Here is a 27,841-nt window from a genome sequence, read left to right on the forward strand (position 1 = left end):
CTACAAACCACTATGTAACCACATCTCCAAAGCAGGAGTAAATATAAGAACAGACCCGATCACAGACACCACCAAAAATAGCCACAGGAAGATCCGGTCAAGAACCTGAGCTACAAACTTCCAGTCGTGCACTACCTAGGAGAGGGGAGGAAAATAAGAATTGTGAGTTCAATGCTCATTTTATACAAGTGACATCAGCCCACTCTTGATTCCTAACTTACCTGTCTAATGAAGTGCTCCTTTTTGACATGCCTGGAGATATATTTAATGGAATCAGCAGCTTTTTCCAAGAATGCAACCACCACCTTTTCTCCATCTTTCAATTGTTTGTTTTTATACTTCCTCGGCTTTGGTTTTAGAGCACCTTCCGGATCCGCGAAAGCACAGCGATCTACATGTCCTTTCATGAAGAGCAGCCTGGGCAGTTTCTGAAGGAAAAGTCTTCTCACCCAGGGAGCCATGGGATGATAGGTGGCCGAGGACCGATGGTGCACATTAATTACAAAAACTGTCACTATGATTGAAAGGGTGACAAAAATCATGATGAACAACAAGTACTCACCAATCAAGGGTATGACTTTGGAGGAAGAGGGGATGATTTCTTCAATGACCAGGAGAAAAACTGTGAGGGAAACTAAAACGGAGGTCGAGAGTGATAGTTTCTCTCCCTCATCCGAGGGCAAGTAAAAAACGAGCACTGTTAAAAATGATAGTCCTAGGCATGGGATTATTAAGAAAAGTGTGTAGAACAGTGGGAGGCGTCTTAAAACAAAAGAATAGGTGATGAATGGGTAGGAATATAATCCGTCTTTTCGGTTTCCTTTCATTCCTTTGGCATTTAGGATTTCCCATTCCCCATTATCAAAAAAGTCTGTCCTATCCACATTTTCATCTACTAGGATCAGGTCAACCATGTTGCCATCATAGGTCCATGATCCAAATTTCATGGAGCAATTCTGCCTGTCAAATGGGAAGAAGGTCACATCCATTGTGCAGGAACTTTTGTAACTAGCTGGAGGTCTCCACACTACTATGCCATTGTACTTAATTATTGCTTTTGTCATCAATGAACCTTCAAATCGCCCATCAGCACTAGAAAGGATAAAGGAGAAAACTGTTCTTAAATTACATATCATGCTCCTTGTTGCAATAATTTTTCCCCTGTGTCAGGTTTGTTTCCTATTGCAGTTATAGTGGTAGCCCACTTCCCAATCCTTTCCACTTGTTTTAAAAGGATACTATTTCTTGTGAGCTCACATTTGTGGGAGTTACTGCTTGTCTGCAAATCAGACCTCAGAAATAAAACTTAAAAGGATTAGGAGAGTTGTTCCTTTTGGCAAAAACTGTGCTCAAATATGAGTTTTCTAAAAACACTTTTTTTGACTTACTAGCCTGGTGGAAGACCCACAACCAGATTTCCTTAGACTAAATTTTCAGTCAGAACACTTCACATTATGCCTGTAATATTTAATCAATTAATTCTAGTAGATAGCAATCCTAAGTGGGATGAAGAAGGAAAGGAGATATAGATGAAAAACAATCTTTATCTTAGCCATGCCTCCCACCACCCTCACATCTTAAGCATGGTTTTCAACTTATTTTGATTGCGTCAATAGTTAAAATACATTAACTATCCCCCACCCCCATTCCTGAAGATTCAAGTTGTTCCTGATATATCCATGGAATATATTTTTGCCTTTTATTTTTGCTCTGGGCTCAGAGACGAAAGGACACCTGACTCTAAGAAACCTGAGAAGAATGTTGTGGGATCAGATCTTTCCCTCTGAGTTTGGACCACTTTCTTCACCTTTGGACTGTAAGGTCTACAGCATAGGTGTCAAACTCACAACAACACGTTGTCACATGATGTATTGCAACTTATTCCCCCTTCGCTAAACTGGTGGTGGGCATGGACCACATGTGACACATCCAGGCCATGGGCCATGAGTTTGACACCCCTGGTCTACAGAATCCAATGTTAGCTGAAAATGCCTCCGCAGTGAAGAAAATATGTGGTCCAATCCATTGCTTTTGATCAATTTAATTTATTCTTTATATTAATGAGGAAGTATTTTGAAATATTTCAAGACTGTACTGATACAGCAAGAATTAAATGGATGTTTTTGAAGTGAGGCCAAAGCACATGGACTGTCTATAGGGTTTGAGAAAACTTGCTTAGGTAAATTTCAATTAGGCCAAAGAAATTCAAGAACAACTAGAAAACCACTACAAACAACAATAACAAACACTTCACAGATTTGCACTTGAGTTGCTAGGCAAGTCCTTCTAGTTGATCAGTATTGTTAATTTGAGCCAAGATATTAACTGGATAGCCCTTCAGGTATCTCTAAAACTGAGGGTTATCTTTGAAAAAGTAGGACCCCCTAGCCACCCCTCACCACATTAGGATCTCTACACTCACTTTTCAAATAAAACAATATCAGGGAGCCAGAGAGATTCAGATGGAACCCGAATTGCAGTGATCCCACCATAATCTTCAGGATTCCAGCACAATTTATGGTCGATCCATTCCTGCAAACAACAAAACAACAAAAATGACTAGTTTTCCATTTCAGTTTCTCAATTAAGTAATCATTCCTAGCTAAGAATAACATTAGACAATCTTATAAATCTTTAAGTGACTTTCCAGATATTGCTGAACTACAATTTCCATAATTTCTTACTCTTTGAAATGCTGGATGATGATATCCTGTAATGCTAGACATCCTTATATTATCATAGTCATTTTTCAGGTCAATATGTAATTGCTAGCCTGCTGAATCAATGCTTAATGTAAAAATTTTTTCTTGATATGGACATAATGTCAGGATTTATACCTAACAAATCAACTATGGTGTATTGTGTTTAGTTTTGGCTTAGTATGTTGAATAAAAAAGGCTTGCTCAACAAATTGGACTTTAAACGAGTGAAAATACCCCTTTCCAATAATACTGATAAAGATTTTCAGTCATCCAGGTAGCGGTGTCTGGAAATTGAGTCAAGCACTGGCTTCTGAAAGTTTCTGAAGACTGAAGAAGCTACTTGGACAAAGAGCAAAACAAAAAAGAAAAGTTCAATTGACATGACTCAACTTCCAGACCTTTCTTATTATGTACAATTGACTTGGTATATCCTCCTCAAAGTCAAATGTCCTTACCGTGCAACTTGATTTCCCCAGGTTTTTAAAACTTTAGGATCTCTTAGGGATTACCATGATTATTTAGCCAAGTTTATAATTTAAGTCTTTTCCAGTAAGTTTAGTTATTTGCAGTTAATTGCATGCCACTAGCTCAGCCAATAAGTATTACATCATTCATGCAATGTTTTAAACTAAGTTGCTTTCATTTCCTAGTTGTTTAACTTGCTATTGCTTCAATTGCATTAAGAACATTACATTTTTAACCTGTGTTTGTATTCTGTACATTGTCCAGATAAGTCTTCTTGTTGAGCAACTGATGAATGGAATGATTAATAAGGACATATTTTTCATAATCAGGTTTCTCCTTCATACAATCTGGTCTGGCGTTTGCATGAAATATATTTTAGTCCTGAACAGCAGACTTTCCTCACCAAAGCCAACATCGCACTGCTCCCTTCAACACGGTTGTGACCTAATATTCTATCCTTTATAAACATATGATGATGTCAAAATAATGTATAAAAGTATGATTTTTGTCCATCAATTTCAGTGTTATTGGTGAAGAGCTTAAAGGCACACATATGAATGACAAAACACTTGGAGACTTGAACACTTTCAATTTTAAAAGGAGATAAACCTACCAAACAGACGTGAGTTCCTACTGGTTTGGACCTGTTCAGCTGAACCAGTAGTAACTTGGCGGCCTGGGTCACTGGAACCTGCAACGACCCAAGGCTGCCACACCCCTGAACGGTTCTCCTACAGTGTCGCCATCTTGATTTTTGGTTCTGCGCATGCACAGAACAAATTTCATTGCTGAAATGTATTTTTTTTCCTTTTTCTAACATTTTGCACATGCGCAGACCTTTTTAGGTGCAAATGTGCATGCCCAGGGAACGCGCATTTGGTGTATGCGTGAGCAAAGCGCAAAGTTTTTGGGCACTGAACCAGTAGTAATGCCGGCAGCAACCCACCCCTGCTAACAAACCATCATTTCCCCGTGAATATTGTAACAGTTCTCTCTTTCCCACCTCCGCCTCAACATTTCTGGCTGGGATACAGCCACGTTGGCCAGCCATCAAATTATTTCAGTCTGAGGTAATGTAGTCACAAGACTTTAAAAAATGCCAGAGTTGCTGTGGGTCAAGACATCATAAAGCTGTATACCTGATGGCTGGTGTTTTTTTTTTTAAGGAATGCAAGGAGTAGCCTAGGGGAATATTGAGGCAACACAATTGTGACCTTTGAAAATGTAACAGCATCATTCTTGGCAGTCTTCACAAAGTATACAATACAATACAATACAATAGCAGAGTTGGAAGGGACCTTGGAGATCTTCTAGCCCAACCCCCTGCATAGGCAGGAAACCCTATACCATTTCAGACAGATGGCTATCCAACATCTTCTTAAAGACTTGCAGTGTTGGGGCATTCACAATTTCTGGAGGCAAGCTGTTCCACTGATTAGTTGTTCTAACTGTCAGGAAATTTCTCCTCAGTTCTAAGTTGCTTCTCTCCTTGATTAGTTTCCACCCATTGCTTCTTGTTCTACCCTCAGGTGCCTTGGAGAATAGTTTGACTCCCTCTTCTTTGTGGCAACTCCTGAGATATTGTAACACTGCTATCACGTCTCCCCTAGTCCTTCTTTCTCTTAAACTAAACATACCCAGTTCCTGCAACTGTTCTTCATATGTTTTAGTCTCCAGTCCCCTAATCATCTTTGTTGCTTTTCCACATGTTGAAAGCAAGAAGGGAATACACTTTTTTAACTAAAGAGCTTAGGAGTCAACAGATTCGATACAGATGGGAGGCCCCTGCCGGCATCACGGTTACATTTGAGAATCAAAGATTTCGTCTTAACTCTGTTTCGGAGGCTCAAGATTTCTATTCTAGGATTCTGAAGGCGGGACTTCCTGACGCGCTTGGAAGAGAGGAGAGACAAGCGGAAGGAGAAAGCAAACGGCTGGCCATGCGGCTGCAAGATGGAGGGGGCAGCCCCTCCTCCCTCGGAGAAGCAGAAGAACGCAGATCGAGAATTTAGATACTTCAAAAGACTTCCTAAAGTTGAGGACTGAATGGGGGTTTGAGACCTCTCTCCGGTAGAAAAAGTGGACTAATTTTTATCAGAAGGGAAAGCTGGGTGAAACTACTTTGAGCTAGATTCTAAAGTAACGTTAGCATAAATTTGATAGTGGTTAAAAGAATGCGGAATGATCTATGTTGTTTAAACTTTGTTAGATGGGACTATTTTAAAATAGAAGGTTAACTGACTCTTGCTGAAAGTATTATTTGAATATGATCCATGCTATTTAACTTTTATTTGAAGGGAAAGTTGGTTGTAATAGTTCTGAGTTACTTTTCAAATAAACGTTAGTATAAATTTGATAGTGGTAAATATTAGACAAGCAAGAGATGAGGGTAAAATGCATGTGGAATGAACTACGTTATTTGTGGTAAATATCAGACAAGCAAGGGAAGAGGGCAAAATTTACGTTGTTTAAAGCTTATTAGAACAGGAAGCCGCTTGGGATTATTTTAAGATAACTGTAAAAAGAATGCGGAATGATTTATGTTGTTTAAACTTTGTTAGAAGCGACTACCTTAAAATAGAAGGTTAACTGATTCTTGCTGAAAGTATTATTGGAATATGTGGAATGATTCATGCTACAAATCGCTCTGAGTTATATTTTAAACAAATGGTAGTATAAATTTGATAGTGGTAAATATCAGACAAGTGGGGGATGAGGGTAAAATACATGTGGAATGAACTAAGTTATTTAAATCCTATTAGAAGGGGAAGTCGGTTGGAATTATCTTAAGATAGAAATTGATTCCTGCGTAAAGTAATATCTGATCTACGCTGCTTAACTTTACTAAGAAGGGGAAATCTGGTTAGATTATTTTGAATTACTGTTTGAAAAAGGGGTAAAGAAAGATCATTTACGCTGTTTAAATTTTACTAGAAGGGAAAGTTTGATTACTTGTCTGTAAAGTTATATTTGAATATATGGCATGAATCACGCTGCTTAAATCTTATTGGAAAGGATCATGAGGTTTAGGAAGGGAACGGGAGAGCCTACAGAAGGTCGGGGTAAATAGCAAAGAAGTAAGAGATGAGAATAAAATATAGATAGAATGATTTATACTATTTAAGCATAGATAAAGATGGGGGGCTGAGATCAACACAAAGAGTGGTTTCTTTTTTTCTTTTTTCTCTTTTCTCTTTTCTTTTTTTTCCTTTTTTTTTTCTTTCTCTGCTTTTCTTTTTCTTTTTTTGATATATTACTTTTATTTTTTTAATCCATATGTATACAAGATATTTTAGATAGAAGGTAGTGCCAGGTGTGGGCCCTGGGAAGTCGGGAGGATTAGGGATGGGGATTGTGGGGGGTGGGGTGGGGGGGTGTTAACATAGTCTTAATAAGAACAAGAATGTATTTATATACGGTGGTCCTTTTTTTATTATTATTATTATTATTATTATTATTATTTTCCTTGGTTCATTTTACTTTTATCAGATCAAACAACACTCGAATAAAGGCATACACCAAGGAGGGAGGTAGAGGGAAGGAAGAGGGAGGAGTAAGGAAGGAGTAAGGGGAATGTAAGGAGTAAGGGGAATGTAAGGAGGGTGTCTGGGGAGTAAGGGGAGAAGGAAGGTTTGAGGGGAAAGGGAAGTAGGAGGGGAGTGTTAGAGGGAGAAAGGAAAGTTGGAGGGGGTAGATGGGGTGTATGGAGGATGCAAGGGTTAGGTGGGGTTGTGAATGATGAGTTGTGTTTCCTTTTTACTTGTTCGTTTTATTCCCTTTTTTCTTTTCTTTTTTTCTTTTCTTATAGTAAATACCCTGTATATAAATGATTGCAAATGGAATGTGAAAATTGAATAAAATATTTTACACATCAATCATCTTTGTTGCTCTTCTCTGCACTCTTTCCAGAGTCTCCACATCATTTGTACATCGTGGTGATCAGAACTGAATGCAGTATTCCAAGTGAGCCGAGGTGGCGGAGTGGTTAAAGCCAGCACTGCAGGCTACTTCAGCTGACTGCAGTTCTGCAGTTCGGCTGTTCAAATCTCACCGGCTCAGGGTTGACTCAGCCTTCCATCCTTCCGAGGTGGGTAAAATGAGGACCCGGATTGTTGTTGGGGGCAATATGCTGACTCTGTAAACCGCTTAGAGAGGGCTGAAAGCCCTATGAAGCGGTATATAAGTCTAACTGCTACTGCTATTGCTATTGCTATAAGTGTGGCCTTACCAAGTCATTATAAAGTGGTATTAACACTTCACATGATCTTCATTCTATCCCTCTATTTATGCAGCCTAGAACTGTGTTGGATTTTTTGGCAGCTGCTGCACACTGCTGGCTCATATTTAAATGGTTGTCCACTAGGACTCCAAGATCCCTTTCACAGTTACTACTATTGAGCAAGGTACCACCTATACTGTACCTGTGCATTTCGCTTTTCTTGCCTAAATGTCGAACCTTACTCTTTTCATCATTGAATTTCATTTTATTAGATAGTGCCCAATATTCAAGTTTGTCAAGATCCTTCTGTATCTTGAGCCTATCTTCTGGAGTGTTGGCTATTGGTGTCATCTGCAGCTTGGTGTCATCTGCAAATTTGATGAGTTCCCCATTTATTCCCTCATCCAAATCATTGATGAAGATGTTGAAGAGTACTGAGCCTAAATTAGAGCCTTGGGGTACTCCACTGCATACTTCCCTCCATGTAGATGCAGTTCCATTGAGGATTACACATTGAATGTGGTTGGTCAGCCAGTTACGAATCCATCTAGTGGTGATGCTATCTAACCCACATTCTTCTACTTTATCTAGTAGTAGGTCAGACTGATAGGTCTGTAGTTTCCTGGATCTATTTTTTTCCCCTTTTTTGAAGATGGGAACCACATCAGCTCTTTTCCAGTCCTCTGGTAGTTCCCCAGTGTTTCAGGATCCCTGAAAGATATAATTCAGTGGTTCTGAGATCTCGTCTGCCAGTTCCTTCAGAACCCTGGGGTGTAATCCATCCGGTCCTGGTGATTTGAACTCATCTAGGGTAGACAGGTGCTCACTTACCATTTTCTTCCCTATTTCAATTTATGTTCCTAATCTGATTTTTGTGGTGCTGTTTTTGATAGGTTGGACTGTTTTATCCCTTTGTTTAAAGACAGATGCAAAACATGAGTTAAATAGTTCTGCTTTCTCCCTGTTGCTTGTCACCTTCTTGCCACTTTCTCCTAGCAATGGGCCAATTGTTTCCTTAACCTTTTTCTTGTTTTTAACATGTTGGAAGAAGCTTTTTTGTTAATTTTTACTTTTGTGGCAAGCCTTACTTCATTGTGAGCCTTAGCTTTCCTCACTTCATATTTACAGGCTCGGGCTATTTGCTGATGTTCTGCTTTAGTTATGTCCCCCTCTTTCCACTTTTTATACTTATCTTTTTTGTCTTTCAATTTGTCAGAGAGTTCTTTATGCAGCCATGCTGGTTTCTTTTGGGAGCTGTTATTTTTCTTCTTCATTGGTATTGTGCTAGACTGGGCTTTTGTAATCTCATTTTTCAAAATTTCCCAAGCTTCTTGAGTTGTTTTCCCCTTGAGGATTCTCATCCATAGAATTTTCCCAAGCTCTCTCTAAATTTATTGAAATTAGCTCTCTTAAAGTCCAAGACTCTAATTTGACTTTGTTCTACTACTTGTATATGCATAATGTTGAATTCCAATATTGCATGGTCACTTGCCCTGTGGCTTCAGCACCTTCTATCATTTCCTCTCTGTTAGTGAGAATTAAGTCCAATATGGCTGATCTCCTTGTTCCCTTCTCTACTTTTGGGAAAACAAAGTTGTCTGATAGGTTTGTTAGGAACCTGTTGGATCTTCCACTTGGTGCAGAGTTTGTTTCCCAGTTGATGTAGGGTAGTTAAAATCTCCCATTACTATTGTGGTGTGCTTCCTACATACCTTAGTTAGCTGACTAGCAAAAAGTTCATCTACTGCCTCTGCTTGGTTAGGTGGCCTGTAGTATAGGCCTATGGCAATATCATTTCCCCCCCAACCTTTAATATAGACCCAAATGCATTCAAGATAGTTCTCATCATTGTTGTGCACTATTTCTGTAGAGATGTAGTTATTTCTTATATATAGTGCAACTCCACCTCCTCTTTTATTAGGTCTATTTCTTTTAAATAATTTAAATCCTTCTAGCTGTATGTTCCATTTGTCGGTTTCATCCCACCAATTTCTATAATGGCAATAATATCGTATCTGCCCTCTTTTACTTGAATTTCTAATTCACCCTGTTCATTCCTCATACTCTGTGCATTGGTATATAGACATTTGTGTCCATTTTGATTGACCTCGTGTTTACTGTCTACATAATCTGTGTTATGCCTGACTGTCCCAATTTTCTTGCCACTTGTATGATTCATGCACATGGTATGGCAATCACTATTAAATGCTTGGTTTTGCTTGACAGCAGGAGTGATAATCTTACTCGCACAAACATCTATGTTACATGCACTTATAACCCTATGAATTTTAGTTTGCTGGGGACAGAAATGTTCTGTATCTATTAATTCTCTGTCCCCACTGTTCAGTTTAAATGTTTATTCAGAAAATCTGTGAATTTAATGCCAAGTAACTCAGTCCCTTTCTTGGATGGGTGCAAACCATCTCTTTTGTACAGTTTTTCATTGGACCAGCTACAGGCATCATGACTAATAACACCAAAGCCTTCCCTTTTACACCACAGCTTTAGCCACACATTAAACTCTGCTACATGCTGGCCCTTCCCTTTTTGTTCTTTATATACTGGTAAAACCTCTGAAAATATAAGCCTACAACCTATACTAAAGTACATACCCCAAGTTCTGGAAATCATTCTGCACAGAAAGTACATTTTTCTGGGACAGATCATTAGTGCCAAGATGTATAATAGCATCAACGTCACAATCCTTACTTGCATTCTTGACTACACCTCCTGTCTCTGCTGGCAGTAGCACCTGGCAGACACCTGACCTCTTTTAAAACCTCCTTATCCTTTCCTAAATTTACATCCCTTACGATTGAATCCAACCAGAAGGTGACTTCTCTTTTTGCATACCTTGCTCTTCTTCTGCGGCTGATGTGTGATACCTGGTTCCCCATTTCGCCTTTATGAAGAAAGGTCTTCATTTTGGACCATGATCCCCTGCTTATTTGAGTCATCATTATCACAACTACCTTGACCTATCTATTTAGTGTCCCCATTAAGGTCAGCAAAGGCACTATATCTGTTTTACTGGGTCACAATGGAACCCTTCACCAAGGGAAAGTTAGTTATGAATAATCTTTGGGGCAGGGGATGGGCGGATAGAAAATACATAAGTCAACATATCAGGATTGCCACGTTAACAAAAGTGAAATGAAACCCTGGTCTCTTCTATTTAGCCTTTTAAAATTACTTGCTCTGGAGATATTGTAGGCTAGGCATCCTTTTTTTTAATGACATGTAAAATCCCCCAGGCTGATTTTTACAGGCTTAAGATATTGAGTCTGTAATATTTCCCACTCACCCCTTTCCTTGTCCTACTTCTGTTGACTTCACACTGCACTGCGTAACTGCTGCATCTCAGAACGGAGTCATTCTTACAGTAATAATTAAAAAAATATCTCCACTTTTATTTATTATTTATAAAGAGCGTTTTTTTCATTGCCTTGTTGGTAATGCAAAAGCCAGAAGAATGAGAGTGCTGACTAAAATCAATATTAGCAATGAAAGCTTCTTCTTGCAGAGAATTTAGACAGAGAGTTCTTACCAGATGGAATTCCTCCAAACTCTCATTCCGTATGTTATGTTTTATTTAAAAAATAATAATTTGCCCTTTTGCATCGTTTATACTTCATCCATTTGTATGCCTTACATCAGAGGGAGAATTGTGGTCTATGTGGGTTTTGTTCATGGCCTCTCATCGTCTCCATAGTTCCCTTTTGCCCCTGGGTCATAACGCCCCTGGTTGCTCTTCTCCTTTGTACTATCTGGACTGCATTTCCTTCACTTTTTCCCCTGAATATCTTCCCCAATATCCCATCAGCTATGATACTTCTCAACCTGACTTCCACACTACATTTTCCTCTAATGCAGAGGTCCCCAACCTGTGAGTCGTGGCCCACTACTGGGAGGTGGCCTATTTGAAATGGGGCCATGTGGGAGGCCAGTGTACCAACAGTGAGATCCACTTACCTTCCCTACTGGTTCGCAAATGTGTGCACGCGTGTCCCCATTATCTGCACATGCACAGTTTGCACATTATGTTGGGGTAAGTGGGCGGAGTCTCCCGCAGCCACTGCTACCTGTTCGCCCAAGAACCAGCTGAATATCACCTCTGCAGTGTACCCATGTGTGTGCAGCTCCAGTCACGTGAGCAGCGGGCCCACCTCCCCACACGAATGAGGCTGTGCAAGATTGCCTTTCCCTCTCACAAACACATCCCCTCTTCCTCCCCTCCCCATTCCCTGCTATGGGCCTCCAACCCGATAAGGTTGGGGAATGCTGCTCAATAACTTCTCTGTCTTCTCTTTCTACTTTTCTCTTGTAACCTTCCTCCAACCTTCAAAATGTATCTCTCCATATATTACTCTACTGCTCACACTCTCTCCCTGTGCAATCTGTTTTTCTCCCATCAGTGCTAAAAGGTTTTTTTTTTAAATGGTAATAGCATAATCAACTAAACAACAGCAACAAAAAAAAAAAATAGAAAATAGATTATACAATAAAATACAAAAGGGGTTACTTTGAAGGAGGGGGAACTCTTACTTGCCACACAAAACACCATCTGATCCTCAAGCCAATAGAAGTTATGCACTTCTGACCTACATAATGTATTTTGGTGTTAGATGCTAAGTTTTCACAGCTCTCTTGGATGCATTCCATAGAAAATAATGGGCATGTTCCAGGCTTCCCAAGGAGCAAAGAGAGATACTTCAAACTAAATATGCACAGAATTGGACTAAGTCCTAAGGTATTTCTCCCTCTGCTTAATTTTTGGCCAACTCATCTATTGAGATGGGCCACCATGGGAAAATTTGGAATGATGAAGTAGTAAATGAAGTAAGCATAACTCCTTCACTGTGCAAAAGGCTGCTTCCAGGTGGCATTATTTTAAATGATCACCAGGTCTCTGCAATGCATTAAGTCAATCTCTTTATTTCATCCTATTTTCTCTAATTAAGTGGTGTAATGTGCTGAGAAATTATTCATCCTCTTTGAAGCTTATGTGCACCTGATAATAATAATCAATTATATACTGAAGTAAATGATGCAGATTTAATTTTTCTCATTACTTGCTAGCTTCTCCAAAACCGTTTATTTTTTCCTATGTGACTGAAGCAAGGACATTCATATTTTTTATCAAAGACTGGGTTGTGAAACTTGGGTCTTTACAGTCATATGCACCAGTGGTGAAATTCATTTTTTTACTACTGGTTCTGTGGGCGTGGTTTGGTGGGAAGGATATTGCAAAATCTCTATTCCCACCCCACTCTGGAACCAGTCAGAGGTGGTATTTGCTGGTTCTCCGAACTGCTCAAAATTTCCGCTACCAATTCTCCAGAACCTGGTTGTGGTTCCTCATTCATTGTGGTTCCTCACAATGAATGAGTAAGGATTAGACATCATCTCTTCCACTGTGTAATCAGATCCTTTAAAGAGGTAACCCACTTTGTGGCATGCCAAATCCCATGGAAGGAGCCATCCATATTTTTAGATGCTGCTGGAATCAGATAGCAACTATGTCCAAGGGAGTCACAGAACAGCAGGTAGCAATCATCGTAGTATAATTATTGGAGCTATAGTCTCACATTTGGGGGGGGGGGGGGAATCAGCTTCAGGAAAGCTGAATTGTAGAAGTATATCTCAGTATATGAACTGGAGTCTGCAGCAAAAGTTGTCTTTTTACAGTGACTGAAAGAAAGTTCAGTTTTAATCCCAAGTTATTGTTAGTCATCCAAGTGTTTTGGCAAGGAAGACATCATAATCTCCAAGGGCTGCTTGGGATTTCTTTGCCAAAATAATGAACAATGGGTATTTTTATGTGCCCTTTCTTGCAATACAAATGAAGCTTTTCAGAACTGCAGACAGGTGTATCAGGAAATAAAGAAGCAATTCAGAAAAATCATGTTTTCAGATCCTCAGATCCATAAACCTATAGTCAGAAAGTTTGACAGGGATCATGCTACAGTAAAACAACAACAACATTCATACAATCTCAGATTCTTAATGGTTTAAACCAAGGTTTCCAAAACTGTGAGGTCTTGAGAAGGTGCAGACAGAGTACAGGATAAGCGTGAATATTTTTTTATTTTTTATGAGTTTATTAAAATAGCATTTTTATTGTCTTTTTCAGAGGTGGGTTACTCCCACTTTGGCTCAGATCAGACGAACCGGTAGTAGCGGTGGTGGGAGACTCCACCCACTCACCTGGTCACTTCTGCGCATGCGCAAAAGCTTCGTGGGCACAAGTGTGCCCAAACCAGTAGTAAAAAAATTGGTAACCCACCACTGGTCCATTTGTATTCATTTTGGTGTGTGGATATTTAGGGGAGGTATATACATTATGGTTACGATAAAGGGAGGTGTGATGGCAAAAAATTTAGTAACCCCTAAACTAACATGTAAAATGTGATTTTACTGAAAGTATGCCATATGTATTAAATTGCAAATCATTTCAAATTTAACTTTAGCAACAGTCCATTGAAAGGTCCAAGATTTTATTCTTAATCTTAACCAGCTGGAGGACAAGAATAGACAGGTTTCTAGTAAACTATTGGAGAGAAGAACATTGCTAAAATACAGGTAGTCTTCGACTTATGACCAAAATTGAGTTGAGAATTTCTGTTGCTAAGCAAAACAGTTGTTAAGTGAGTTTTGCCCCATTTTACCAACTTTCTTGGCACAACTATTAAGTGAATCACTGCAGTTACTAAGTTAGTAAAATGGTTGTTAACTGAATTTGGCTTTACCATTGACTTTGCTTGTCAGAAGGTCGCAAAAGATAATCACATGACCCCCGGACACTGGAACTGTCATAAGTAGGAGTGAGTTGCCAAGTATCTGAATTTGATCATGTGACCCTGGGGAGGCTACAACGGTCGGGTGAGAAATGATCCTAAGTCACTTTTTTCAGTGCTGTTGTTAACTTTGAATGGTCAGTAAACAGACTGTTGTAAGTGTGCTGATTTTTCCTTCCAATTGCTTCTTCTAAAGAACAACTACTACAGTTTTAGAAATAGGGCAGATCTATAGAGAAAAAAGATACAATCCTATTGGTCTTCATCTTCTCAGTTCCCAATGCTCCAATCTTTTCTCTTATGCTAGTAGGGGGGGCACCTGGGCACCAGCCATTCAGAAGACAGAATCAGTTGGTTGATTGTTGGAGGTTCTGACCCATTTTGGTTGCAACATCAGCAGAAGCCAACATTACAATTATAGCTAATTCCCCACTGATATTATTTTTTTTAAAAACATGCACCAACATTCCACTGATATATTAACTATGAAATGTCCCTGTTATGTGATGATGCTCAAAAGCTGCTCCAGTTTGCAACCACAAGGACAAAAGCAATACAGCTGATGTGGATTTATATTTAATGAAACTCTCTAATTCCCTTTCCTGAGTATCATATGTGCGAGCCACGTGTGAGTCCTCTACTGCAGTGGTCTCCAACGTTGGCAACTTTAAGACTTGTGGACTTCAACTCCCAGAGTTCCTCCTGGCTGAGGAACTCTGGGAGTTGAAGTCCATGGGTCTTAAAGTTGCCAAGGTTGGAGATCACTGCTCTACTGTAACTGTTGAGTAAGTTAAATAAAATGCGCAAATGCAATTCATAAGGGAAAGTCCAAATAGGACAGTATGTATGTATGTATGTATGTATGTATGTATGTATGTATGTATGTATGTATTTATGTATGTATGTATGTGTTTGTGTGTGTGTGTATATATAGATAAAACACACACACACGTGTGTGTGTGTGTGTGTGTGTTTTTATTTTATTTGTGCTGATAAATAAATAAAGGGAGACTAGTATAGATCTATTTCAAGCTATATATATATATATCAGATTGCACTGTTGATCACATTGGGCTAGAAGGAGAGATGAAGGACTTGTTTCTTCTTATAGCCCTAGAGAGCTCATATATCTCATGTAATTATCTTGAAGCTGTATACAAACAACACAATTAAAATGACTAAATGCCATAATAATCTGATAGTGAATTTACATTTTAAAAAAAACATATGTATTAAAAAGAGATAGAAAGAACAGGAGAAGCAAAACTAGAACAGTGAAGAACAAAATAATGCAACAGCATTGTGGTGAAATGACTTATCTAGAGATTGCATTGTACACTTCAGTCAGGTTTATCATAGCAAAAGTGGTCTACCAGACTGCTTAGGCCCCATGTATCAAAACTGGAAGCCTGAATTTGGTACAGGGCCTATTATCAGGATACAGTGTATACAGCAAGAGGCCCCACTCAATCACTTCACTGCCACTTTCTGGACCAGCTGAAGCTTCTGGATCAATTGCCATCATATAATGCATCAGTAGTCTAAATGAAAAGCACCCACATAAATCACTGCTATGCTATCCCTATTCAGGAAAGGTATATCCAGAGGTGAGCTTCAAAAATTTCAGCAACGGCTTCTCTGTCTGGTTGCTGGGTGGGCATGGCTATGGTAGGCATGGCTTAGTCGTCCTTGCATGGTCGCACCATGGTAGAGGCAATGTTTTCACCTTCCCCTGGCTCCGAAGGCTTTCCTTGAGCCTCTGAGAAGGCAAAAACTGCCTCCACCGAGCTCCGGAGGCCCTCTAGAAGCCAGAAATGGGCCCATTTCTTTTGGAACTCCAGGAGTCCCATTTCCCTTTTTCCCCGAGCTTCCACACAGGCCCTGCACTTACCTCGCATCCAAAACAAGCCTCTTGGAGACTCCTGGGAGGGGGTGAGATGGGGTGGGTGGGGCCAGCCAGGGGTGGGATTTGGGAATTCTCTGAACCAGCCATAATATTAGCTACGGGTTCTCCCAAACCTGGGCGAACCCATAGCAGCCCACCCCTGGGTATATCTATGCAGGAAAGATCATAGCAGATATGGCCCGCTGAAGGCGGTTGACTAATTAAAACTTAATTACACATCACCCACCCCAGTGTGTCTGGCTCCCTCCTTTGCCATCTTTTGTTAATGGTTTTATCTGCTGTGTTATTTATAATTGATGGTTTTAATGTTTTTGTGTTGTAAGCCACCCAAAGTCATTGGATAGGTGATGGGAGGCAAATAAATTCTATAATAAATAAAAATAAAATAAAGATATACCAACTGAAGTTGGCAATTAATGCTCTTGGCAATATGGTGCTTTAATTGAATGTTTCTAAGCAGCCTAGAGTCACTTTGGAGCAGTGGTGGGATTCAGCCAGTTAGCACCTATTCGGGAGAACCGGTTGGTAACTTACTAAGCAGTTCTGAGAACCAGTTGTTGGAAGAATTCTCCTTTTGTTTTTTTCCACTTTACAGGGCTAATCCTGTAAGGAAGGCAGGAAGGAAACATTCTGGTGTTGTTTCTAGCCTAATCTTTATTGCCCTGCTTACAGAAACTGCCTCTCTGGTTAACCCATATCACATTGTAACAGCTAAGGCGAAGCATCCATCGACCTGAGTGACCTTGAGTTGGCCACACCCACCCAGTCACATGACCACCGAGCAACACCTTCCCAGATGGTCATTAGGGAAGAGAACCGGTTGTTAAATTATTTGAATCCCACCACTGCTTTGGAGGGATGGGAAGCAAATAGATTTGATAAATTTAAAAAAAATAACATTTAGGGTTCTGCTGCAAGTGTTTAAAATACAATGAGAAAATTGCTATTCAAATACATTAGTTAAAACAAAAGCCATTCATGCTAGCACTGATGATATTACCTAGTTGGCTAATAAAACATATGCAAGAAAACCATCAAGCTCAGAGAGCACCAAGAACCCCCCAGGTCAACCCTTAGTTACAAATATTCTCTTCTATTAGTAAAGCCATTTATATATTGTATTGGATTGCATTAGATTTGGCATTTTTATAAAGCATTAATTGGAATTATCCTTAAATGTTAACTTACTTAGACCAAGGTATCTGTGACAGAAGCCAATTTATACCCATTAAGGTGATGCTTGATTTATAGATTCATAGAACCACATTAGAACATCTGTCTCACAAGCTGAAAAATATTTATAGGATATTAAAACTCACTGACTGCTAACAATCCTAGCAATTAAACATTTTAAAATACCATAGGTCTATTTTTACCTGTTTCAGCCATACATTAGTTGTCATTAACTGTTTTTTTTCATCCTGTTGGAGAAGAGGGGGGAAAACAGCAAGTCATTTATTTTTATTTTCTTTTAAATATCCCCTACACACCCCAGGGAGTCAGCTACATTTTCTGATGATATTTTGTTTCCCAGGAGGAGCCCTATGTAAAATAATTAAACTTGAATGCTTTAAGATTCCTATTTGTAGGTAAGGATAGAAAAGGAGGGTAGAATGACTTTACAACTGTTTACCTAATTATTTGATTCAGAAGTAGGATTACTAGAGGCCTTCTGCAAGAGGAGAATAGAGCCTCCATTTTGTCCTTGTGTCCTCTATCCAGCAAACATTGTCAAATATCGTTGGGGTTTTTGAGTATCTAACAAGCTTTCTTCTTCTGAGCAGTTTTTCTCCATCACACAATCAATTCCTTAATCAGTTAACTGCAAGTTAAGAAGCTCAGTTCTAATTAGCTGATTAATTAGTTGATTACCACCCTCCCCCTCCTGCCTGAAAGTGGCAAGACCTTAATCAACTGTACCCTGAAGGCCTTTGTCTTCTGAACAGCTCTAGCACATTTCTAAGACTGAAAAAACAGTATTTCTCGTACTGGAAAAGTACTCTAATTGCATATACATGTAAGTTTACCTATTTTCTTTTTCAGTTTTCAACTGTGATTTTTGTTGTAGATACCAAGAAAGTTAAACTATTGAAAACGGTTGAAAATTAAACTGTTAGCATGCTTTCCTTTTCTTCCTTTCCAATTCTCTGTGTCCTCTTTTGTCTCTTGAGATATCTAGTAATCCTATTCAGACACCACCATGATCTCCGTGCTACCCTACATCCAGGGGTGGGTTCCAGCAGGCACTACTGCCGGTTCACTGCGCTGCCTGCACATGCACAATACAATTAAAATTATTCTGCGCATGCGCAGAACCAAAAAACAAGATGGCGGCACCACTGGTGCTGCCCGGGGAACCAGTTTGGGGTCGTGGCCAGTTCCAGCGACCCAGACTGCCAAACCACTACCGGTTCGGCTGAACTGGTCCAAACCGGTAGGAACCCACCACTGCCTACACCATGACACCTAAATCATATGTTCCCTGAAGTAAAACACCTTATCTTGAAAGTTGCTCTGGAGCCTTTTATAGCCATGTGGCTGGAATAAATTCAGCTGTTTTGGCTTTGCCCTTCCCTGTGACAGGCAGGGGCTCCAGACTAGTAACTGGAAATCTTGATGCCCAAGGCTATGACATAACCAAGGCATATTTCAAGTTTTCAATCATAGAAGAAAACATAGGATGCTACAGCAAGCAATTCCCTCTGGATTGAGAAGCCTAGAGTCTTTATCTTAACTGGGCTGACCAACAGTCTTTAGGCTCCAGTTCTGGCAAATTGTAGTGTCTGATTAGCTACAACCCTGGCAAGAACCTGCCCCATGACAGGCCATCACATAAGCAGGCGCTCAAGGCCATTTTCACTTCCCAAGATATAATACCAAAAGGTAATCAGTAGCTACAGGGACTAGTAATCTTTCTATCTGTGGTGTCTTTCCAAGTCAGTCTTTACTCTTGCTGAACATACAGACAAGTCCATGAAGTTCAGTGATGAAATCAATTTTTTTTTGCCACCAGTTCTGTGGGCGTGGCTTGGAGGAGTCATGTGACTGGGTGGGCATGCCAACCTTTTTTCACTTTTTAAACCATTTTTTTCCTACTCGAACTGGCAGGAAAAAAATGCTTTAAAAAGTTGGGGGGGAGCTTCCGACGATCACGCGGATCAGCTGTAAGCCATGTGATCCTCGGAAGTTTTTTTTTTACTACCGGTTTGCAGAACCAACAGCAATTGTCTTTACCGGTTCAGCTGAACCAGACCAAACTGGGAGGATTTCACTCCGATGAAGTTTCTTGGCAACATTTCCAGAAGTGAGTTGCTACTGCCTTCCTCCTAGGACTGAGAAAGAATGATACCACCAAATGGCTCTCATTAACAAACTTATCCTCCATTAATTTGTCTAATCTCCTTTTAAGCCTACCTAAAGTGATATATAATCAAATTCCATAGTTTAATTACATGTCCTCTTTTTTCTGTTGTCCACTTTTTGACCACTCAGCGAATTAGAGTATTCCAATTCTTCTAATAAGGCCTGGAAAGGAAATTTCCCTGACCAATTTCTGTATTATTTAACATTAGATCCTCCCATTAGATCCTTGCTGCATTTCAGGCAGCAATTTCTACATAAATGCATAATTTTATGTTTGAGTTTTTATGTTTATGATTTTTTTTCTTCAAGCTTAAAGTCAACATTATAAGATTTTCTAATAAACGAATGGTTTTACTGACTTCATCATTCTAATAGGATCCTTTCTTGGTATTTTTTCCAAATTCGTAAATGCATTTAGGTTTCAGTGGCTAAGACAATATATAGTATTTCCCTAAATACAGCATTTGCTCCAAAACATTATAATTACAATTTTATTTTAAATTTGTTCCCCAATGTGAAATTTGCATTATCAGAGCAAACTGCCCATTGGATCTATGTTTTCATCAAAATATCTAACACAGCCTGGATATTTTTTAATTTAATTATTTTAACTTAAACATTATGTACCTATATAAGAATGTTATATGAAAGTTAAATGGGAATTTCTGGCTTCTTTTTATAGATATTTACATTGTTTTAACTATTCTAAGTAACAGCAACTGTGAGCAAAACTGAACATCTATTTTATGAACAAAACATACAATGAACACATAGGACACCAGCCTGCTCAAACAGAAGTTACTCTCCTTTTTCACCTCTGTGTTCTCTCTCTTGATTAAGAATTTAAGGTAAACACTTAAAATGTGGAAAATAATTTATCTATTGTCAAATATCACTAAACAACTATTAGCAGACCAATTCAGGAGATTCAGTACCAGAAATAAAATATCCAGGGATGCAGAACTGGAAGAGATTCAGAAAAATTGCAAAAATGGAGGAGCTAACAAAAGGAGGAAAAAAACTCAGATAATAATTGCAAATATAAAGGAAAAAGATAATATGAGCTACAGAAATGATAACTTAGAATAATAGCAGAACCAATACAGGCCTACACAGAAACATATATGAACTTATTTCCCAACTCCACCAACAAGAAGAATTAAAAGAGAAGATTATGATAGATGCAGAATTACTAAAGACAAAGACTAAAAGCATTGAAAGTTGTGCCCCCAAAAGACCTGGCACCTATACTGAAGGACGTGAATAAGATAATGGTGAGGATGAAAATACCATTCATCAAACCAACCAATCCGCTTGGTACAGCAGTGGTCATTACAGAAAAACTGGGTATTGAAATTAGAAAACCAAAAGCAAAACCATACTCAATCCCAAAGTGAATCAGACTGGAGTCCAAAATAAAGAAATTAAGATCAGATGCAATTAGTAATTTAAAGAACATAAAAGAGTGAAAATTGAAGAATGTAGAAAGCAAGATAAGCTTAATTTAAAAATTGGCTTAATACTAGAAAAATCAAAGAAGCTTTGGAAATCATAAAGTAACAAACACCACCAATAAAAGGAATTGATGTGATAATACCAAGGGATATTAGAATGGAAGACAAAGAATTACAGAAGGTGACGAAGTATCAAGATCTGAAAATCAAAATTGAAAGATTATGACATAAACCAGTCGTGGTGGTCCCAGTGGTTATCAGCACATGGGTGCCAAGCCCAAAAATTATTGAACAGCATTTAAAAAATATGTGTATTGATAATTACAAAAGGCCACACTGCTTGGATTTATACATGTAGTATACTATGCCAATACACCATCACCTTGGGAAGAACTTGGTAGATGGATAAAAATGCCAAATCCAATCTGAACACCTGGCTGACTGTGCAACGAACCATAGAAATACACACCTTCATAAAATCTTTGCAAAAGTAAACTGTAATTTTTTTATAGGGCTGCAAGTATAATCACATTTTTTAAAAAAATGCATTTGTATGTATAATAATAAAAGATCTGTATTGTCTATGAGATATGGAAGATGTGTTTATACCAGGAGTGGGATTCACTTACCTTCCCTACCGGTTCACAAATGTGAGCGCACACACCACCTTCTGCACATGCGCACCGCCTGCTGTGCATGCGCAGAAGGTCACGTATTATGTTGGGCAGGTGAGTAGAGCCTCCCATGACTGCTGCTAATGGTTCACCCAAACCAGAGAGAACTGGCTGAATACCACCTCTGCTATATACCCTTTGCAAGCGGATGTACACACACAAGCACATGCCTGAACAAAGAGTAAACTCTGAAGGTTCCAGGTTATCCTGGTAAAGAACAATTGGAAGAAATGATCAAAGGATAGAATAGCATGGCTGAAGGCCCCAAGATATTTTATTATCCCACATAGTTTATATATTCTGGCCCAAAACGTTATGCAAGCACATACCAACAAAGAGAAAAAAATGAAGAACTTTGCACACTTTAAGCATCAGTTATGCTTCGTAAGAGTCACATATCTTTCAGATACTTTATCTTTATTCCTCAACTGCCACTCTTAAGACCATCTCCCTGCATGCTGGTTGGGGATTTCTGGGAGTTGAAGCCCACAAGTTGCCCAATTTGGAGACCCTGCCCTAAAGCAATAAGGGTATATTTTGCTCTCCTTCTGTAGCTTTATTCAGCTTGGATTTGAACTCCCATAACCCCTAATCAGTATAGCTGATGGCTATTTGAAAAAAATAGCCAGTCCTATCACATTCTGCTAATTAAATATAGGGGGGGAAACAATTTCGCTGTTGTTAAATGTTTAAAAAAAGCTATTAACAAGATTGGTAGAGACAAACAGGAACAGGAATATTCCTTATCAAGGGAGATAATGTGACTGCGTCTATCAATGAATGTCAGAAAAAAATAGTTTAAAGATTACCTACCACATCTACAAGCTGAGAGATCTTCAGTCCAAAATATACCTTTATAGTATCATTAGCATGTTTTACTGGCCTGATCCATTTCTGATATCCACGAAACAAGTGTCGCAAAAGAGCATCTTCATTCTCAGCAAATGAACTGAACACAGTAAAAGCTAAAAGAGAGAGAAAGGGGGGGAGGATAACTAATGGGAACTATCATATAAAAAAATTGCAATAGCCAAATTAAAATCATAGACACATCATATACATGTTGTTCTAGACGCAGAGAGAACATCTAAAAAAAACCAGTTAGCCAATGGCATAAACATTTCTTTCAAGTCTAACTCCAATGGGAACTTTTGAACCATAAATAATTTAACTAGCTGTGGAAGGGACAATTTAAATGCATGCCATATAATTATTACTAATGTAAGAATGACAGTCAGAACAATGTAGAATGCAAAATGACAGCTTGAACAGAATTAAAAGTCTATGGCAATATATAAATGTTAGTACATGGACTATATATAAAAAGAAACAGTCTGGACTTATTTTCAAATGAAAGCAATTTTAGGAAGAAAAACAACAAAACCAGTGCCTCCCACCTCTAGTTTTAAAACACTGTTCAGATGACAGGACTCTTGCAGTTTTAACAGTTGCCTAAGAGTCTATTTTTATTTTTTAGCAAACTGTCATATTGTACAGAGAACAGCCATAAACAACATTATTCCTCCCTAAGCACCTAGAGTACCTTATTCATAGAAGAGAATGCAAAAAACTTTATGCTACATTGGGATACTTTTATAAAGAATCCTTTACTAAGCAGGTTTACATGGTTTGCCTAAACGTTGTCTTTTAACCCATCTCAGTTGTTGGGGTCCGAGGTCAGAAACTGTGGTTTGCAAATCCCAGTGGCTAAGTGGCTACAGTACAAAATAACTGATCTTGTTGTGTGCAAATCCAGTCATTAAGTTTAGGGTTCAGGGATGATTTCCGGTGACTGAAAAGTTGAGTGGATTGCATCGTGAAATGAACTGTGAGAATAACCCTGGGAGACAGGAGGAAGAGCTGCAGCCAGGGCAACTGTGAGACAAGAGATAGCTCAGTGCACATAAGGAATTGGAGGTGGAGAAAGCATCCCATAAGGGACACTCCCTAGTTCTCTGTAAAGTAAAAATAAGTGAAATACAAGTCTTAAAAATAAGTATTTCAGACTAACAAGATTCTGTTACTGTAAGCTTACAAATAAATATTAGTACTCATGGCATTGGTTTTATGACTGGACTACCTCAAAGGACTTTCTCCCCCCCCCCTTTTAAGTATTTATAAATAATAATATAGTTAAGATTTTTATCTTAAGCTAAAAGATTTGTAGTCTTCTTCAAATAACTTAATACAATTCTTTCTGTTATGATCAATATTTCATTAGTGTTATACTGAGAATTAATGGTATAACTTTATTGATTTGTATTGTCCACATTGATATATTCCAAATGTATGTCTTTGTTTTAAAGTAATAAAAGAAAAAAGAATAATTATTTGTATAATGCAAATGAATTCTTTTAGATCTATTTGAAAGGATGCATATGTTAAACATTAATGATAAGAGTTAAATTAGAATCCATAAGGAAGATGAGATTGTTTATGAAAACAGTCTGAGCCAACAAATTCTGCATATACTGAAGAATAAATAAATAAACCTCAGTTGAGGGAAAACTTACTTCCAAGTAAAGTTGCAGTGGACTATACCTCAGGATTTTCTCCTCACACAAAAAGAGAATCTCTCATTTGTGATGGAGACTTACTGGTTATTTTTCTTTTGCCTTTATTTCCTTTTTTAGTAGGTCACCCATTCTTGAAGCAGGATAGGAAGAGGGTCATCTTTAAATTTTTAAACCTTTCAACTTTGATACTGGAGAAGACTCTTGAGAATATGGTGGGCAGTCAAGAAACAAACTGATGGATCATCTCACAGATCAATCCAGAAAGCTCACCAGAGGCGCAAATGACCAGACTCATGTTATTCTATTTCAGACACATTATGTGATGATTTAACTCTCTGGAGAAAGCTCTAATGCTGGCAAAAGTGGAAGGACAGAGAAGACAAGGGTGACCAGCAGCAAGGTAGATGGCCACAGTTATAGTTGTGATGAGTACACTGTTGGAAGACCGAAAAAGACCAGGTGATGGTTGCATTGTCATGGAGACAAGGGAACTGAAAACAATTTGATGGCACATAATCAACCAATCAATCAATCCTGAAGGCTCTGAGCTGCTAACAGTCAAAAACATCTTCAAAAGAAGCTCTCCAAATATAAATTATCTGCCCAAAGCAATGATTGTTTAAAAAACCAACAGTCTTGAAAAGGACAAAGCTGGAGGAGAAAGGCAGCCACTGCCATCTCTTTTAAGACTTTTGGTAAATAACTACCATCTATTTAATTCACTCTTTGCCATCAGCTAGTGTTATCTGCAAGCCGGATATGTTGGCCTTAGTAAAGAACCAAATATATGCTCTTTGATGATGGAAGCAAGAGAAGAAAGAACAGCAAATGGGTAGGTTGGAACAAGATGATGGAGCTGAAGTTCTATTGTATAAACATTCCAAGAAGGTACATTTAAGCAAAATCCATAAATAGGACTCACTCTTTTGCTATTCCCACTAGAAATAAACTAGTTTGAATAAATCTCCTTGCCCTCCCATCATCCACACATTTTTCTTCCTTTCTCAATAATTAATAGTTGTGCATGAAAATGTCACAAGAGCTTCCTTGCACGTATCTCTTATTGCCTTCTTGTTTCCCTCCACAGCCTTGTTTGCCCTCTCACCATCCAAGTTCAAGGGGACTCAACAAAATGAAAGACTTGCTTCAAAACAGACAGGAGCAGAACTGCAGTATCAGAGAAAGGTTCTATCAAAGCAAAGATACCCTGTTTGGGATAGGTATATTTTTCTTGCATACATGATGATAGAGCTATATACATGGGTATCTTTGGGGAGTGGGGGGGATGTTCTGATCAAAAGCTTTGGCAGAATGTCACTAAAGTATTAAAACTCCAAAGAACAAGCTTGTTCATCAGAAAAAAGAACCGAAATACGATACCTGCTGCCTTCTGTAGCTTACTGTTTTTTTCCTACTTCCCTTCTTTTAAAGACAAAGAAAAGTTAATTCCAACATGCTTGAAGAAGACCACAGTAATATTAGTGCATAAAAATACATCTCTGTGTTGCTGCAAATGGTCCGAGAGGCAACCAATTGCTGAACTTTGTTAAATTGCACTTACCTGAACCATGAGCACAAAAAAGGAGGGGCAGTTTAATGACATCTAAGAACCTCATCACCACAGCTGGTCCTCCTGCTGGATGTTTTGGATGTTTAGTGATAACCCACTTCCATCGAAAACACAAAAATAATTCTAAACCATAACAGCTGGCACGCTAGTTGCAGGGAGAAGAGATTTAAGCCTTATCTTGCACCACTGTGAAGCTTTTTAGAGTACACTTCATTGATTTTCAGTCAGCTGTCAGAAGCTGCACGCAAGAATCCTACAAAAGGAAATAACCCCTGGGTCCTAAATTCTGCCTTGTTATTTGGATAATAACTGGGATTCTTCTGAAAGCCAAAGTTAAGCGAATTCAAAGAATAATCTTAGGCAACAGCAATCAAATAGGTGCTTGGTTTGAATTATCCTCTGTATGCTAAAAAATAAAGGGTGAAAAATCTAGATACCCTGTAGATAGTGGGAAGGAGGCAGGGAGAGAGGGAGGCAGGGCATTGTGCACCTGCTGACAGCTAATGGTCATCCAGATTTTTGCAGTCCATTTATGGAAGCCACAAAGCAGCGGTTCCCAACCTGTTCAGCTTATTGACCTCTTCAAAAAGTTTCAGATTGTTCATCAACTCCCAAACATTTATTATATGAATATAATTTAATAAAAACTACTTTAACTAATAGTACTATGGATGATGATGATGATGATAATAATAATAATAAATAATAATAAAAAAATAATAATAATAACACCCCAGACTTAACAATTGTCAGTAAGAAAGACAAAGAAGTCTAGATAGTGGATGTGGCAGTACCTTGAGCAGAATAGAAGAGAAAGAACTGGAGAAGATAACAAAATACAAAGACCTGCAAATAGAAATGGAATGATTGTGGCAAAAGATAGCAAAAGTACTACTAATAGTCCTAGGCGCTTTGGATGCACCACTTGAATATCATTGCCATTGACAAATTCACCATCAATCAATTGAAAAGGCAACTTTATTCAGGATCGCTTACATCCTACAAAAATACCTCTAACACCATCAAACATCAACATCTGCCTATCTCCAGTCTTTAGGAAGGACTTGATAGATGGATAAAAAAATGCCAAATCCAGTTGGGACATCTGGCTGACTGTGCAATCAATCAATATAGCAATAGCACTTAGACTTATATATTGCTTTGCAGGGCTTTACAGCCCTCTCTAAGCAATTTACAGAGTCAGCCTATTGCCCCCAAACAATCTGGATCCTCATTTTACCCACGTTAGAAGGATGGAAGACTGAGTCAACCTTCAGTGTGGTGAGAGTTGAACTGTCAAATTGCAGTTAGCTGGCAGTCAGCAGAAGTAGCCTGCAGTACTGCACTCTAACCACTGTGCCACCATGGCTCAAAATAATAATCTGACTTTTTCCAGGTCACGGTGAAGAACTCAATTGGTAGTTAAAAATGCCAAAACCAATCTAAACATCTGGCTGACTATGCATAATAATTCAACTCAAAGCCACACTCACTGCAATGACTGGCCAATCCTATCTCACAACTAGCCATCTACCTTCAGGAATAGGGACTGGTGTGGAGCTCTTCAGAGATCCAAAAAAGATTAAATGACCTTAAACAACCTTCCAATATTTATTGATCATTTATTGACACCCCCTAGCCATTTATTGACACTGCCTTTTGATTCCCCCCCCAGCCATTTATTGGTCCCTTAAATAGTCCCATCAACCATTGGGGGTTGATATTGACCACTGGGAAATCCTTCCATAGAAGAACATAAACATTTGGAGCTATCTGCATTTTATGGCATTGAATAACCTCTAATGAGATCTTGTGGGGACCGCCTAACAGGGGGGGAACCCCAGAGTTTGGCATAATATAAATCTCCCCAAAGAGCTGAATTTCAAGACCCTCAAGAGGATGTTTACAAGGAAGTCCTCAGGAGGGTCAAGAGAATGCTCCTCTCTAGCATTGCTAACTTCTTGGCTTATTATTTATTTATTTATTTATTAAATTTATTTGCCATCAACTATCAAAGTGACTCTGGGCGGTTTACACAGTGGTGGGATTCTGCTGGTTTAACAACCAGTTCGGTGATTCAGATTCAGATTTAGTTTATTTGTATGGCGCCCTTCTCCAGGAGGGATCACACACTCCACACGCATGCACAGTTTTAAGAATACTTACCTTCCGCAT

The 27,841-nt window shown here is 38.8% G+C and overlaps 1 protein-coding gene across 1 annotated transcript; it reads right to left on the reverse strand.

Annotated features, from left to right (window-relative positions):
* CHRNB3 (cholinergic receptor nicotinic beta 3 subunit) lies at positions 1-27,841 on the reverse strand. The gene is made up of 7 exons (XM_032213809.1): positions 27,833-27,841; positions 25,658-25,763; positions 22,394-22,545; positions 17,466-17,510; positions 2,423-2,532; positions 222-1,092; positions 1-135 (listed from the first exon to the last, which is right to left on the reverse strand). Exons 1-7 carry the CDS (start codon positions 27,839-27,841, stop codon positions 1-3), a joined length of 1,428 nt encoding a protein of 475 aa, XP_032069700.1.

Source organism: Thamnophis elegans, chromosome 3 (assembly GCF_009769535.1).
Source record: "Thamnophis elegans isolate rThaEle1 chromosome 3, rThaEle1.pri, whole genome shotgun sequence".
Taxonomy (NCBI): domain Eukaryota; kingdom Metazoa; phylum Chordata; class Lepidosauria; order Squamata; family Colubridae; genus Thamnophis; species Thamnophis elegans.

Coding starts and splice junctions, on each gene's coding strand:
- CHRNB3 (XM_032213809.1), bottom strand. Junction 2,533..17,465: donor CTAATGTATGGCTGAAACAG/GTAAAAATAGAC, acceptor TGTTGTTTGCAG/GAATGGATCGACCATAAATT. Junction 136..221: donor AGGAGCACTTCATTAGACAG/GTAAGTTAGGAA, acceptor CCCCTCTCCTAG/GTAGTGCACGACTGGAAGTT.